This window comes from Arachis stenosperma, chromosome 3, assembly GCF_014773155.1.
Source record: "Arachis stenosperma cultivar V10309 chromosome 3, arast.V10309.gnm1.PFL2, whole genome shotgun sequence".
Lineage (NCBI taxonomy): Eukaryota > Viridiplantae > Streptophyta > Magnoliopsida > Fabales > Fabaceae > Arachis > Arachis stenosperma.
Window position 1 is genome coordinate 16730977 of NC_080379.1, and position 17653 is coordinate 16748629.

The following is a 17653-nucleotide window of genomic DNA, read 5'->3' on the forward strand; positions in this document are numbered from 1 at the left end:
CCACTATATAATGGAGTGAAGCTCCATTTACTACCCTTGTATGTAGAGAGGCTAACCCTCAAACTCTTAGCAACCAAGTCCATTTTTTCTGGTTTCAGCTATAGTTTTTGCAATGACATTGTTCATTTTCAATCTCTGTTTGGCTTTGCTATTTGCTGCTTCAGTTTTCGCCAAGCCAGAAGGTAATAATAATGCTCATATATGATAGCCCCATTAATGTGTAGTACTTCATGTTTGTTTAAATCTTTGATCCTAAGCTGTTTCTTTTTTCTTTTTGGTGCTTTCTGTTTTTATTCTAATCTATATGCTCCTTGTTCTGCAACATGCATTCTCATTATCAGTATCTGAGAATGAGTGAACACAAAATGGTGTATCTGAGTCTGATGTGTTTGTTGAAACTTGAAATTATTCAATGTGCTTGGATTTGATTATTTGCATCCAGTGTAATCAAAATTGAGAGTTCACTTGTAAACTCGATCTGGGAACTTAGACTTATAAATAAGAGTTTACAAGTTAATTCGAGAGTTTGATAACATTGCTTGCACTTAATTGCCCTGATTCTAAAATTGTGTTTTGCTGCTGTGTCATTTTTTCCCTCAGTTTACATCCAAAATGGCAACTTTGAGGAGAAGCCAGACCCAAGATTCCTGAAGAAAACAAGAATCATTGGGAAATATTCATTGCCAAAATGGGAGATCAATGGTTTTGTTGAGTATATCAGTGGTGGACCACAACCTGGAGGAATGTACTTTCCAGTGACACATGGAGAGCATGCTGTGAGGCTTGGCAATGAAGCCTCAATATCCCAAACCATCAAAGTCATACCTGGTCACTGGTACTTCAATTTTGTGTTCTATATGTGCATAGCTCAAAATGTTATTAGACATTTTAAATTGTGACTAACTTTTCTGTTACCCTATTAACTTTTCTGTTGTCGTGTCGGATCAATACTCATTTTCGTCCTTGTGCGACATAGGTATGCTCTAATACTAGGAGCCTCAAGGACTTGTGCTCAAGATGAAGTTTTGAGAATCTCAGTGCCTCCACATAAGGGTGATGTTCCTCTTCAGACACTTTATAGCCTCAATGGTGATGTTATAGCTTGGGGATTCAAGGCCGCTTCTAATTTCACCAAAGTGACATTCCTCAACCCTGGAGTTCAAGAAGACCCTGCTTGTGGTCCTCTCTTGGATGCTGTTGCCATCAGAGAGTTCATCCCTCCAAAGCCTACAAGAAGTAATGAATACAATTCTGTCCTTAATTGATTATGTATGCTCAATTTAGAAACACAAACAACAACAAAGTTTTATCCTATTAAATGGGGTCTGCTATATGGATATACGAATCAGACAACAACATATATAGTGTCTTGTCATAGATCATATCGATATTTAGACCATTTATATTTAGATCTCTTTTAGCAGTTTCTTCTAGAGTTTTCTTATGTTTTCTTTGTGCAAAGTTTTGCATAGCAAGTCACAGATTATTAGTTAACATTGTTTTGGGAGGTTTTTGTCTTAAACACTTATTTGCTGATCAAACTATAACATGATATGAGACTCTTGCAGCTAATTTGGTGAAAAATCCTGGGTTTGAGGAGGGTCCATTCCCAATTTTCAAATCAAACAATGGAGTTTTACTTCCACCTATGCAGCAAGATTATATGTCTCCACTCCCTGGTTGGATTATCGAATCTCTCAAAGCCATAAAGTTCATTGATTCGAAGCATTTTAATGTCCCATATGGGAAGGCAGCAGTGGAGCTAGTTGCAGGAAGGGAAGGTGCCATTGCTCAAATCCTCAGAACAGTTCCAAACAAAATCTACAAGATGGTGTTTACAGTTGGCGACGCCAGGAATGGATGTCATGGATCAATGATGGTTGAGGCTTTTGCCGCGAAAGAGAAACTTCAAGTTCAATTCACTTCTAAAGGAAAGGGTAAATTCAAGACTGCAAGTTTCAAGTTCAAGGCAATCGCAAACAGAACCAGAATAACATTCTACAGCTCTTTCTATCATACAAGAATTAATGACTATGGTTCTCTTTGTGGCCCTGTTCTTGATCAAGTCATGGTGTACCCTGTTGCCTAAAGCATTTAACCCTATAATCCTAGCCAGTGAGATTTCTGTGTTGTACAAGTTGTGTGACGATGAATATATTCTCTAGTTCCCAAAACTATTCAATCTTCTAAGTTCATCATACACTTAAAAGATGGCATTGTATTGCAAGTTGAGTTGCATAACCCTGTTCACAAGTATAATTTATATTAAATGTAACTTTTTATTTTACTCTCTCCAATCAATATTCATCTTTTCAGTGATGAAGGTAATAAATATGTAATCATCTAAAGTATGCCTTCCTATACAACAAATACATGAAGTTCTGGACTGAATTCTTCAATGTTTCAAGTAATTTTTGTGAAGAACTATTACCAGAGTTTTGTTAACCCCCTCATTCTTGTGTAACCTATGTAACAAGAAAGAAAGCAGCTAATTAGAATTATTTTCACAAAAGAATGTGAGAAAAACTTAACAAGACAGGGAAAAATTGAACAGAATGATACAGCAACATGAATAATTTTGTGGAGCAATAAGCTTGTCACTGTTAATTGAAGAATGATGCTTAGACATTTAGCTTAGTTTCACACCAGCATTAAAATTTCTGAACCTTTTAAGGTTCAATAGTGGTCTCATTTCACCTAATTGAAATTGTCGTCTCTCAATCCATTTAGGAATGGGAGATGCAGAAGAAGCAATTTCACATACAACAGTAGTCTTCACCAATTTATAGGATTGCAGACATGGAGTAGATCTACTATGAACTAGACTTCAACTACATCAAAGCATAACAATAACAATAAAAGGTTGCAGTATTGAGTGAAAAAAAAAAAACACTTCTTTTCAGCTCAGTTGAATTGTTTCCATTGAAACAAGATCAAGTAATTACAATTGCAATCACAGTTACAAAGAAGGCGAATTGTACCCAAGTTATGACAAATATTCAACTGGGTCAATTTCAAAAGGTCCTATTAGCCTATTACCCTACACCCCATTAGTCACCTCATTCAAAGACTCTATCTTTCCACCTTATGCTCCCATAATCCTTGATTCTAACCTCAGTTACCACAAACCCATTTGCACAAACACCCCAATTGAAGTGATGAGCCATCTTCATCCAGATCCTCAATACTTGGAAGAATCCTCCTTGTGACTTGAGATTCCTCTGCTGCAGCCTCATCATATATACACTTGACCCTCCTGTTTGGTAACTCTTCAAAACACACAACACAAGCTACATACTCCATGCCACGAGACAGTAGAGACGAAAGCAAGAACACAATCATATGTATAGATGCAGTCTAATCGGATATAGAGTGGTCGTGCCAGCAGAGAAGCATAGCTATGCATCTTCCACATATGTAGAACCGCGTCTTCTGTTGCTTCACCATCGTAAAACACCGTTTTCTAAGGCTTGTTTTCCGGCGTGGTTGAGAAGATGTAGTAGTGTGAGCGAAGCTAGAGAGAGTCATGGTTACAAAACTGGAAACCTAGAGGGGCAGAGAGAGAGAGAGAGAGGTTTTGTTGATTCGGATTTTCAATGGCTACAACAAAACACACGAATTTATCGGTTATATATAGAGAGAAGTGGTAGAAGATGTGGTGGGGTCTAAGACTTGTTTGGCACAGCGTTTTTATATGTTCATGAGGTTGTTCTGTGTGGGACCCACGAGTTTACGTTAACGCCAAGATGTTCACCATGCAATTAAGGTGTTGTATATGTTCCTTGATTTCCTTTCATGTTTCACTATCATACATGAAATTTATTAGTGTGCTTAAATTCTGTATAACGTGATGGGAATATTAGGCAGAAATTCTTAGTATTTTGTAATGATGTCTTGCTGAAATAAGTCAATGATTTTCTATATTGTGTTGTATTGTTTAGGATTGATTATATGTATAAAGCTCTTATAAGCAACTAGATTAAATTAATTATATTATTTAGTATAAATTTAAAAGTATTATATTTTTTAAGAATTAATTAAATAATATGTAAATTAATATTAAACTTAAAAACTCATTTATAAAAAATATTTTTAGTTTGAATATAATTTAATATAATTATTTAAAAATAAAAAATATACAACAATAGCCTTGTGAAGTTCTCTTTCTTAAATATTAATTCATGTATTTTTTTAATATTTTTATATAATAAAAAGCTTTTATTTATATTTTATCATAAAACATAATTAGTTTTAACAAGTTAAATTTTTTTATTTATTCGTGTAAATATTTTTTATAACAAATCATTCGAATTTTAAAAATCAAATTATATTTGTTTTAATTTGTTGATATTTTTCAAGTAGATAGTGTTCTATAGTGTAATTTTTGAAGTTTTTTTAGTCTATTTGAAGATAATTTAAAAAAATTAGAAAAAATAATTGAAAAAATAATAATACAAAAAAATGTAATATAATATTATAAATATATTTTATTAATTATGATATATTATAATATACGTACAATAAATAAATATTAATATGTCGTAAGTTCATTTTATAATAAATTTGTATTACTTTTTATATAATAAAAATATATAGATCAAACCAATGAATATTATTCTTAAAAATATTTAATTCGGACTTTTTTCATTACCTTAAAAGATAATATTTTTTATGATGATTAAAATTAGATGATATTACATATTTAAATTATATGATTATTTATTTGAAGATAGATATCAAACTTTCGTTTGAAAATAATAATTAAAATACAAACATATATTATATTAAAATATTAAACCGTTTAATCAAATATATTAAATTATTTAAAAAAATTAATTTACTGTTACAGTTGTTAAATAATGAATAGATTGTATAAAAAAGTAAGTTGTATTATTTTAATGAAATAATTGAAAGAAAAAAGGGGTAACAACAAGCAAAAGCAAAATTTGCTGCAAAGTTCGATTCAGTTGAGACTGGTCTAGAAGGAAGATGTTCTAGTAAGCCTGAAGCAGGAGAGGAAGAATCAAATTTGGTCAAAAAGGCAGAGGGGAAAGTTCCAAGAATGACAAGGACCATACCATATTAACATTACAGAGCCAATTAAATGAAATTAACCATTGAGAAACTTAAACTAGTAGACTCCGTGTGGGGTTACAAACGTTCAAATGTTCAATACTTCAATTGCAACCAACTCAAACTGAACCACCTCACGTGGCACCCTTGTCCATATTCAAGCACGTTTTTCCTAATTAAAAATAGTAATTAAAAAAATGGAGGGGGCGGGAGAAGAGAATAAAGCCTGTGTGTGATACCAACTGCAGTTGCAAGTATATGTGGTCACCAAGTTGGGTTGGATTTTTGGATTTTATTCTCATGGGTCAACATTGGTGGATATCAGGGGGAAGTTGTGTGAATTTGGTGGCTTTGGCGGCCTATTTGTTCTCCTAGCTCATACATAGTTTGGGATAAGATTGAGATATGCCCTATCAACCCGCCCATTCGGCATCGACGCATCACTTATTCTTTCCCACTTTTAACTATTTCACCCATTTTGTGCCAAAAAAAAAAAGAAAGAATCACCCATAGTTTTGATTTTTGAAGTGATGTTTAAAATGGTTTTTGCATTTCTGCAAGCGAATCAAAATAGTTTTTTACTTCCATAAATAATCAAATAAGTTTCTTAGATATTTTTTCTGAATTTCTTTTTGTCTCTAATCCAAATTTCTGTTAATGTAGTGTCGACTTGAATTGTTAAGTGCCAACATAATATCCAACAATGGAGTGACGTACATATGTTCATTTTTAAATTGGTTGATATGTTAATTTTTAAATTACCATGTTTATCAACCTATCTTACAGTCAATTGACGTAGTATCTAGAAAAAATTTGACTCTTTCTTTTGTCACACTTCTCACACACCACACTTCTATGGTTGCTGTATTTCACTACCAGAATTTCAAATCCTCTTGTTAAAAAAAAAAAAAAAAAAAAAAAAACCGTCTTTGCCCAGCTTCAGCTGCTAGGGGAAAATTTATGATTACATGTCAACCTTTTGATTGGCGAGATAGTCGGGTCGGAAAGTTGAAAGGAACTTTATAGTACATTTAACATAATCGAATTCTATCCACAGCCCCATATTCTGTAACCCCACTAGTTATAAAATTATGGAGCCCCTTAGATGATAAAAGATTTTGGATTTATTCTTTTTCTAATCTTTTAACGAGAATTCACTTTAAAGTTCACTAGAAAGTATTTGACAGTATCAGTTACTTCACTTATTTGATTGATATATTCCCTGGACTTTTATATCCCATGGCCGGCATCCTTTATTGAGGTGACGATTAACCACTAAGTCCAGCCCCCACTGCATAGTTCATACTAGTTAGTCTCATTAGGTAGACATGCCTTGTCTTTTATTGTTATTTTTTGAGAAAACAATAGGGGAAAGGGGGGGGGGGGGGGGGGGGGGTTTGAGACATCTGATTTGCTTGGTGCATGCAAAAGGAAAACAGTGCTCACAAATTGAAGCATATGCAATTAATCTTACCAATTTTTTATTAGAAGTTGCTATCCTCTGAATATATTAAATTATCTATATGTCGTCGTATCTCCTGTCCGAAGTGGCGAAGTTTGATCTTTCGGCCACAGCTTTTACCTGCAGATTCATTGTTTATAATTATATTGGGGTATAACACTATAACTGACCTACCCTCCTTATTGGCTTAAGAATAGATGCTTCTGCTGATATCAACTAAAAAATAATATATTATAGTTCCGTTTATAGCTGGGTGTATGTTTCTATAGCCGTCTAACAAGAAAAATACGGCTAATTTTTTTGGTAATGGATTCCATTGTGTATTTTTTACTGTTATGGACTATTGTCCTGATTTTAAATTTTTAATAGATATGGAGACATTTTTCTTTTTAAATAACAATCTACAAATTGAAGACTCAAAATTGTCGAGGAGAAAAAACTTAAAGATCCGATTTGGGAGTTGATGAATTTAAATTAAGATAATAAACAAATCGGACCTTTCATATTGTGTGACAAGATTTTTTTTTTTCTAAAGTTTGGAGCAAATTGATGGGTCAGTTTTGTGGTTAAAAACCTTAAATCAGACCTTCCAATTTATTAATAACCGTCTTCCACACTCTAGGACAACACAACCCCAATAAGAATAGATAACACCTATGTTTTCTAAATATGAAAATTAAAAAGCGGAAAAATGCTAAATATTATCATAATTTATTATTTTTAACTATAATTTAACCAGCAACATATTTTATTTTATACTTTTAAATATTAATGACTAATTAATAGTAAAAAATAATAAATTCTGATGATTATACATTCTTCGTTAAATAATTTCTTTCCCCGAATAAGGGATGCTATAAATTTTGATTTTTTAACGGTGTATTTCATAGTGATTATAATTGTGATAATGATATCGATTATAAAATTTTGATAATACTTAAAAGATATAATTAAAATTAAATTTTGATTTTATAAAATAAATATATAATTAAAATAATTACCATATCACTATAATCATAGCACAGTAAAATTCATCTTTTCTAACTAGTCCATATCTAAGAAGAGTAATGGAAATTTTAGGCCATTAAAGAAATGCTACCTTATTTTTCTTTTCTCTCTTTTTCACTCCAGCATAGTAGCTTCTCACATTCCCCTAAAACATCATCTAAATACACGGGCTATGTTTCTGCCCCCGAGTTATGTGCCTATTCCAGATTTCCAGTTAGTTTTGGAAATATTTTTCTTGAATCCAGGAGGCAAAATGAATCTTCCTTTTCGTTTTCCTTTGATTTTGCTATTCTCCAATAGCAATAACATCTTTACATTTTATCCAAATACATACATACATGCATACATATATATATCTTTATTTATTTTTCATTCTTTTCCTTTTATCTTACTACACAGTCACACACTGAAAAGGTTCTATATTCCACTCTTGAGATTTGGACTTCGATGCAACTTGATGAGAAACCTACAAATCTTTTATCTGTGCCAAGACTCAGCTGCCTTTACAAATTTATTTATGTAACTCCCTCGGATTAATAGTTTTTCAATATGAGACGCCCAACGCCCAATTACTTCAAGTAGCCTAGTAGGTTATTGTGAAATGAATAGTTTATCGGATCACTAGCAGCTAACGAACCAGAGCAAAATGAAGCAACTAGATGTGAAATATAAATGTAACAAGACAGGAGTTTGATTAAAAATCAACATCAATGGTTAAGATATAAACCTTTACTTTTTCCGGTGGTAATATTTGTCAAGCAGTATCTCTGAATACTCTCCAAAAGTAAGGGAAGCATTTGATGCAATGAGCTGGAAAAAAAATGGAGAAAATATATTAGGCGGAATACTAATTACATATTTTAGAATCGACTATACTACGTGTACACCAAAATCAGCCACTACTCTACTAGTATAAAATACATGTTAAAATACAAAATACACATTGAAAATAAACTAAACCACACATGTATTTATACACAAATATAAAGTGACTGATTTTGGCGGCTAACTTTAGTGTACAAATAGCATTTTTGTTTTAGAATCCATGTTATATAGAATGGATTGATTTGTAGTTTATTTAAACAGAGAACATCATCAGTAACGCCATAGCTAGAACTCTAAATGTTCAACGACTGACCCCATATGAATAATTTTGTTGTCTTACATGCACTCTACACAAACCATACCCAGTACTTGCAAATAATACAATCACATTGCAGAGAATCTTTTTTTTATTATTATTTTAAATGTGTATTTTTTAATCAATATTTACTCAGATATCGTATTGTGTAATGGTGCATGGTTTTGTAGTCCTATTGAAGGTGAAATAAGGCTCATGACTCAGGAATGCATACCTCTTTATGGATATGAACTTCCTCAGGAAAACCGAGTCTTTCGTCCCTGAAAGGCATAGTATTAATATTATATCTTACTATAAAATTGAGCTCAGATCCATAGTTTTCAATCCTTTCATGTTAGCATGACTATCATGTGTGTATGACTGAAGATCAGCGCAAAACATCATCAAAGCAACAGAAAGTTCTTGCATTTCTTTTCAGACAACATACCAGTCAGGTTGCATGAATAATGCAAATGTTGATCGTTCAATTCCAGCAGTGTCCTTCCCCTTAGGAGCCTAAAAGTATTTAAAAGGGAAAAAAAATTATCAGAAAGATACCGATAGAAATAGAATCAGAAAGGTCAACATAGCAAGAGTTGAACAAAAGTTCTGATTTGAGAAAATCTAGACAGGATCAAGCTATAAGATACATATCAACGATACAGGATGCTCAATTTATGAACATCAAGGGAAAAGCTCACTTTTTTAATTCATCTATGAACATTATTAATTACTATTTGTCATACTCGGTAGAGAAGAGGCATCAAAAACATACAAGATACAACAGGCCAAGCAAACCAATGTCATCTAGTGTCCCAACCAATATGCTTTAAAAGAGAATAATTGTAGTTCATTCGTTAATGCTCAAATAAACTTCATAAGGTATTACTTAATACATATATTCTCTAACATTTATATTAACTAATAAGTTAAGGAACCTGGCAAACCCTGCAGAAGAAAATAATACCAAGAGAACTATGATTGTCATACCACATCAACAACTAGTACTGAGAACAAGAAACCTACAATTTGAGGTCTGAAAAGAAAAGGAATCTACATACATAAATTGAGAAAACAGGATGACAACTGCATATGCTACAAGTATTCAACCAAACTAACATAACAGTTCTGCACAGTTCTGGAAGTTTTTCAATTACCTGCACACAATGAGGGGTTGCGCAAAGATAACCACCAGAAAGTATTTCAGTTGTTTCACCAATTTGGTAAGCTATATCATCTTTTCCATAGACAACCTAAGAATTAAAACAATAGTAAATACATTGAACCAGAGATAAAGATACCGTGCTTAAATCTTTATCAATTTGGACTTTGCAATATTAGTTTTTTTACCAGTTTAGACACTCAACATGACTGTTCCTAACAGTTATTTTTCCTTCTATAACAAAACGAGAAAAACATACATGCAATGTTCTATTTGTCCTTAGTTGCAGGTTTTGTGTAATATATTGAACTTATCAATCCTTGAACATTAAGGAAAGGCCCTAAATTGGAATCCTAAAAGTTTTTTAGGATATTCAACAAGTGCACAGGAATTTTATAACATTGCAGTCAGTTGACATCACATGTTCTAATGTATTTGATACTTTTAAAGTACATCATCCATTCCAAAGATACAATGCATCTAAAACCATGTCATAGAAATTTACAAGACTAAATCTTTCAAACATTATCAGAAAGGTGACATTTTAATTTCAACAGATTAACATATTTGAAAATTTTACGTGTTGACTGAATGAGGAGGATGGGATATTTATGTGAAAGAAAGATGAACCAATAAAAAATTTTATGGTCACAATCGTGAACATTTCTTATCATTAGCATTAAAATCATCTAGTGTTATTTGAAACTCCAGAAGAGTGTATACTTTGACGATTTGATCACTTCTTGTTCGGATATAAAGGCCGGCAGCACTATCAGGGCAAGGTATCTCTATACCATCTCTCATAAACATACCACAGGTCAGACCTACACAATGAATTGAAATGGGAATTAAACAAATTGACAACACATAAAGAAACATAACAACGGACCTTGCAATATATTCATCATTATATCCATGGACATTTCTATTGTTTCAATTTAACTAGAGGAATATAAGAAAAGCACAACCCATATATGAAATGTGCTAAACTGATAACAAGAACCTGTCAATGAACCATGGTCTGTATGCCATCCACACCAAGAAGAGACAGAGTTACCATCTTGGATGCTGTAACAAGACATTTGGAAGTTGGAACTTGTTAGTATACTATCATGCATGCCTATGCAAAAGGATAGAAGAATATTAGAATAGAAATGTTTTCTATATTCAGGTATCATCATATTACCTCATAAAGAAAATAGATTCAACTATTTTGAAAGAGTTAATATTTAACGAACATTTCCTTTACTATGTATGGCTATAATGTTTGCACAAGTCAATGAACTTGTAGCTCAAATGGCACAAGTCATTTAAGACTCTGTATAATGATTATGGCAGACATTCTATCATCCATAGAACACAATTTCAATTCTAAAAAGAGGTATATTTCTTAAAAAATAAAGATATCAAACTTAACTTTTAAAAATTTATATATTAGTCATGTGAAAACAAGGATCATTTAAATACTTTTTATCTGAACCAGGAAAAGAGAAAGTATAAGTGACCAACAGTTTTTAGCCAACTTTTTCTTTATGTTGCCTACAAAATTGTTGATCATGTAGCATGACTCCTTTAAGACAGAATATTTGGAAGTCTTGAGATAGTGATGTCTATACTTTTCAGAAAGATACTCGAGGACTGGATTCTTCCTGTCATAAACAGGCACTAGAATTTCTTGCTATGGTCCCCCCCCCCCCCCCCCCCCCCGGCGGGGGGATAATATTCCTTAGAAATATCAAAGAAAAATAATTATTGGACCAAATTTCTAGTATTTGTCTGTCATAATAATTATGATAAATTTCAAAACAAAGCTTACAAGTTGGATCGGATATTGACATTGAAATATTACAATACGCAAAAGAAAAGACGGTTTAAATCAAAATTACCCTTGTTGTGAAGGAAAATAATACAGCAAACGTCCTTTGTGACAGCGGGAGCGATGAAGTATTGGTTTCAGACCTTCATCCTTGTTGATTTTCTTCCCTTTAGATACTGAGAAGTGAGAACGAACAATGCTTAATATAGGTAAGCAACTAGGTTAAGAGCAAAAAATACTCCAATTCCAACATTACTCATGGAATACAAAGCTAAGTAAATACCACAAACCATACAAATTTAATTATCACAAGCCATACAAATTTAATTATCTTACCATATTGATCACAGTGATATGCCAACATCAATCCAACATCAAACATGAGCTTCCCAAGAGCTTTGAAAGCTACACATCAGAAACAAATAAGCAGTGAACATGTAATCAATCATGTTCTCTAGCAAAACATAAAGATCAAATAAACTATAATAATATATTGTCATTATCTAATGTCATCAAGTTGTGGAAATCGGAAGTAGTAAAATATCATATTCTTAATCTTCTAATTCTAGATTCAAAATCCATTAATCAAGGGACAAAAAACAACCTTAAGGATTGCTACTACTTTCGCGTCCAAAGCTTTAACATCCTAATAATCTTTTACCAATACAGGATGGAAACATTGTAGAGAAGATCACTAACGGGCATCATTCATAGGCAAGAATATTTTCAGGTTCGGAACAACTGACCACTCAACATGCCTGGAAATAATCTTACCAGGAATTCCTTATTTCAGTAAACATTTCTTCAAATAATCAAACACAATTACACAAAGTGTGTACAACAAAGTAAGAATTTAAATATCTGCTGTATACTTAAAGGGAGCCACACACCCATTAAAAAAAAAACTGACAAAAGATAAATAAAAACAAATGAGAATACATAAGTTGCTTGTTGCATGTACACAACTCATATTCTGCAAATCATCTATGCATTCATTCAGATAAGACCACAGGAAAGGAAAATTTATATGACACATCAACCTATAAACCTAAGCATCAGAAAACAAAGATTATAAATGCAAAATCTGATCAGGCTTCAGGCCATACCCACTTCGAGTTCTGGTAGTGCACTGCTGGGCCATATATTTGATCCACAATATGATGGATACCTACAGAAAACACAAATCTAAGGAAATGTGTATGATCATAGGATACAGAATTGCCAACGATTCCATTTTTAACTTGGGATCTATAAGTGTAGCTGTAGATAGGCATCAACCTAAACTGAATTGCAAGTTATAAAGCAAAAAGAGCTTATTGACTGAGGTATAAATTATCTAAAAGTGAGAATGTCATATATCTAAACAATGAACTATTCCCCTATAAAAGTAATTGAATTACAGTAGAGAAAATTTTCAATATGACAAGTGAATTCATCCACATTTACCGTTGAATCAAAGATGGCTCTGATGTGGGAGTATCATGAATGGGATTGGCATAGAAAGATCCTTTCAATAGATCTGCACTCAGGGAAGAGAAAGTTAGGTTTAAAAAAAGTGCCTCACTTAATAATGCAGAGTACTATCCCATTTTCCAAAATGTATGCATTGAACTAAATTCTACATTTCCAAATTCACAGACTTCCAAAGTTTGTTTAAACTGCTTTTGCTTTTTTAACTTCCTGGAGATAGAAAAACGAATTTTATGAAGGAGTAAAAGGGAAAGTGCATCAAACAGGCAGGATAAGTAAGCAACAGGTTTGCCCAAATAACCATGCATTTCTGAAATGGAAACATTCATATTGCAATTGGTAAAAATGCCGGGGAGAAGCCAAAAGCAAAATTGTATCCCAAAGCAAATTTATATCTTCCCAAAGAGAGTACATGGAAGAACTTATATCAAATAGATGAAAGATCTACCAGGCTTTCCAGTTTCAAGTTTCTCTTTCCCATGACTCCAACCAAAATTGTACCTAATAATTCATGGTGGATAGATGAAGAACAAGTCATTTGTTGCTTTAAAAGTTTCATGTACAGGGCAGTGGAGTAGTGCGAAAATATAACAATATATTCGGGGTCATAGAACGAAGCAGAATATGTATGTGAAGTGAAAATTTAGTAGTAAGAACTAAGAAGTCTTAACTACTGAGTAACTTACCTACTATGAGGGTCCTCAAGGTCCTCTTTCACTTCTTTAGGAAGATTGGCCAATCTGATAAAAGGAGATGAAAATGTTAGCAAACTAAATTGCTTCTGATTACCACCTTTGATGTATTAAATCTACACTAATGCACCAGTGCAACATGCAAAAGATACCTTGGAGCAAGACGCAGAAGATTTGCACGCAACGAAGGGTATCCCGGAACCTATAATCAATTCCAACAAAATACTTACAATAACACAAATGTGACACAGCAGTACTTATTATGGCCAAGCTAAGTGTTAACAAGTGATGCATTAGGATACAGAATTAACTTCTTGATTTATTCAATAATATCCATAATTCATCACATCAATAAATTCAGAGAACTGTGATTTACGGTTACGGATGCTTGAAACAACAAATAAAGAACAAACAAGTCAAATGCAACATCAGGAACACACATACATCGGTGACGGAGAGGATCCCCAATCCATTGCGTCCGAATCCTTCATCAATCTTCAACGACAAGTCGGAGTTCTTATCCTGTTACAACAAGATCAAGTAACAACCACAGAATCAAATAAACAAACGCATCGCCAGAAAGATACACGCATTACCAAAACACCTATACCGGAAAAATCCTTAAGCGCCAAGGATCAAACACACGTAACATCATGAACATGCATCATAGCGATTTTCAGCTAAATTCCATTTCAGAATTGTTAGAGAGAGAGAGAGAGAGAGAGAGTACTTTGAGCTGAGAGAAAGGAATGGAAACAGTGGTGAGAATCGGGAAGGAGGATTGAGATTCGGATTCGGAGGACACGGTGGTTTTGGCGCGGCATAGAATCTGGCGGGAACGATACCGTTTTGAGAAGTGGTAAGTGCTAAGGCTGTGGTGGTGGTGTGAGCGGGTTTTGGAGAGAAGTAGGGAGGTTGAAGGGGTCATCAGGTGTGAGTGGGAACTCATTTTTCTACTATGATTCTCAAATTCAAAATTCCACGCTATACTATTTGTCTTTCAGCCTTTAAAAGTAGTTAGGGTTAGAACTCAATCAAGTTATACCAAATTTAGAGTAAAACCCAATATGGTCCTTGTACATTTTCAAGAAAGATAAAGTGATCTGTCAAAAAAGAAAATAACATTTCGATCCTCCATTTTTTTATTTTGGGATAATACAATTTTTTTATTAAAAAATTTATTAAATAATAATAAAAATTAATTTTATAAAAATTTGATTTGTATTTTGTATAAAATCTTTTCAATTATATAATTAATTATTATTATTACTACTATTATCTTTTTCATCTTCATTATTATCACTTCTACCTCTATTATTTTTATTATATAACCATACTTTATCATCATCATTATCTCCTCTACCGTCATCATCACCAATACCAATATTATCAGCATTAAAATTCTCTTCTTTCATTTCTTATTCGATGTTATTTTTTTCCTTTAAAAAGTATTGTATTATAATTACTTTTTTTGTGGCATCATTTTTATCCATAGTTTTTTTCACTTAACCACCGTTGATGAAAGAATTTTTTAAAAACAAAGTTATTAATAGTTTGTGGAAGTTTAAAACCTCCACAAATTACAAATAAAACCCCCCACAAAACTAATTTTTACTATTATTTAATGAATTTTTTTAACAAAGAGACTGTATTATCCCAAAATAAAAATATTGAGGGTCGAAGTGTCATTTTTTTTACAGAGATCGCTTTGTCTTTTGTGAAAATAGACAAAGACCGGATTGGGTATTTACTCACCAAATTTAAGCTGACACCATAATTAAATTTAGTTTTTGATTTAACTTATTAATAATTGAGTCTATTTCATAAGTTTAAGTTTGCCTCAACAAAAACTCATGAACTAGCTCAAGTAATAAAAATATAATCTATAATTTTATATCAAAAATTTATAATTTATATATATTAAAAGAATTAAAAAATAAATTGTATATATTGTATATCTATTCATTATAAATTTTTTATTTATATTTTAGGTTAAAATTATATAAAAAATGACTATAAAATTTTAAATAATTAAAAATATTAATATATATGTAAAATTATATATTATATTTTATATATATATTAAATTATTAATACGCATATATGCATTTAATCTATACTTTTAATAATATATATAATCGAACTAGCTCATGAACTAATAAGTTTAGTTTATCCAAATTCAAATTCAATTCATTTAATTTATGAATTTAATTATAAACTCAAGCTCAACTCACTAACTCAATAGTTAAACTTATCAAACTAGCTTGATTTACTTCCACTCCTAAAAGAAAGTAACCACACAAGTAATGAATCCATATCCATTGGTGAAAATAAAAAGAATTATAAAAATTAAAATTAAAAACACTAAACTGAGTTTTATTATTTCGCCTAATTTCACAATCATTTTAAGTTTTAAAATATATATTAAAACTTAACCACAAAATATTATGTATGTATGTATACATATGCGTGCTGTTGTTGTTTCTTCACATATTTTATTTATATATTTTGTATTTTAATAAATTTTTATATTAACTGATTTATGTATAATTATTTTAAGTTTTTATTACTTGGACTCATTGATTTTATTAAAAAATTTGAATTTATTTTGCTTAAAAACACGTAAGTTTATTAATAATATAATTTAATTTGATAAAAAAAAGAGAAAAAAAAGTGAAAATACGATTAAAAGAAGAGAAAAAGGACCCAAAAATAAATCACATCAACACCAATTCAATTTTAATGAAAAATTAATTATTCATACACAAACATGAAACATCCGTTTACAATACTCACCTAAACGCATAAACATATTTTTTTATGGAAAAGTTTAGGGACCATCAATTTTATTGCATTTTGGCCAGTATGTAATCAGCAGAAAAAGATGAGTCATTGGATAAAATCTCACACCAATCTCACATAATCAAATCATCATTGATGGCTAGTTGATAGCTATCAATCACAAATGTTGCTGGCCCTAGCATTACTCTTTCTTTATAATGGTGGTTTCTTCCACGACGTTTCTTTCTTGGAAAAACATGGAGCTAATTTTCGGGTAGAAACTAGAAACAGACAAATTTAAGCGACGTGGAATGTATATTATTAGTGGCGATTGGCGAAGATAGGCACGGGCATAACTAGTAGTTACTAACTACAACTCTACAACACCCGAAAGAGATAAACGTGTTGCTGTGATAAAGTTTACCCGAATAGGAGCCATGTGCTGATGTGCACTAGCGCTCTTACTAGCCTTTGTCTTATACGTTGCCAAAAAGGGGAATTTGGTTATACTTATCGGGGTGGAGTTAGATTAGATTTTAGAAAAGGACCAAAAATTAATTTTATAATAAAAATATAATTTTTAAGGAGATTAAATTAAAATTTATACACAATTTATAATACAAATTTAAAGTTTGGAAGGGCCATGGTCCCTTTTGTTGTATGAGATTCCGCTCCTGCTTATCTGTCTTATATTACACTAAGCTTCTCTTATATATATATCTACTTAAAAGTTAAAATTTCTACCATTAGACTTAGTATGCTTTCCATACGACGTGTTTTTCATAAATAGTTATTCTCGTAGGCAAGTCATGTCATGTGCGTATCCACATCTCATTCTATGTTATTATCGGTTTTCTGACATCATTAATTAAGGATAGATGCAGATACTACTAACATATTACGTATAAGCAAGTTGCATTGACAGTTGACTTTCTATTTTAAAAAAGAATATACCATCTTCGAATGCGACAGCTTTTCTTTCCTCAATGCTACTTTTTAAAATCACAATTAGACATTGATGATTGATTTAGAGCATATTTAGATATACATATGAAAAAATATTTAATTA

The 17653-nt window shown here is 31.8% G+C and overlaps 2 protein-coding genes across 10 annotated transcripts; one reads left to right on the forward strand and one right to left on the reverse strand.

Annotated features, from left to right (window-relative positions):
- Positions 1-57: 57 nt before the first annotated feature.
- On the forward strand, positions 58-2332 carry LOC130968518 (protein DUF642 L-GALACTONO-1,4-LACTONE-RESPONSIVE GENE 2-like). The gene is made up of 4 exons (XM_057893846.1): positions 58-182; positions 601-835; positions 977-1236; positions 1569-2332. The coding sequence occupies exons 1-4, from the start codon at positions 113-115 to the stop codon at positions 2087-2089; spliced, it is 1086 nt and encodes a 361-aa protein (XP_057749829.1). The 5' UTR covers positions 58-112; the 3' UTR covers positions 2090-2332.
- On the reverse strand, positions 993-14795 carry LOC130968517 (uncharacterized). 9 transcript variants are annotated; one of them, XM_057893844.1, is made up of 18 exons: positions 14534-14795; positions 14248-14325; positions 13956-14005; positions 13798-13851; positions 13560-13612; positions 13088-13160; positions 12748-12809; positions 11978-12046; positions 11712-11817; positions 10829-10893; positions 10549-10649; positions 9821-9916; positions 9112-9179; positions 8899-8944; positions 8271-8353; positions 6548-6655; positions 2432-2465; positions 993-1227 (listed from the first exon to the last, which is right to left on the reverse strand). In XM_057893844.1, the coding sequence occupies exons 1-15, from the start codon at positions 14750-14752 to the stop codon at positions 8273-8275; spliced, it is 1221 nt and encodes a 406-aa protein (XP_057749827.1). In that variant the 5' UTR covers positions 14753-14795; the 3' UTR covers positions 993-1227; positions 2432-2465; positions 6548-6655; positions 8271-8272. The 9 variants fall into 9 exon arrangements, with proteins under 9 accessions (XP_057749827.1, XP_057749828.1, XP_057749821.1 ...); XM_057893845.1 differs by lacking the exon at positions 6548-6655; XM_057893838.1 differs by lacking the exon at positions 993-1227 and having other exon boundaries at positions 2232-2465.
- Positions 14796-17653: the final 2858 nt, after the last annotated feature.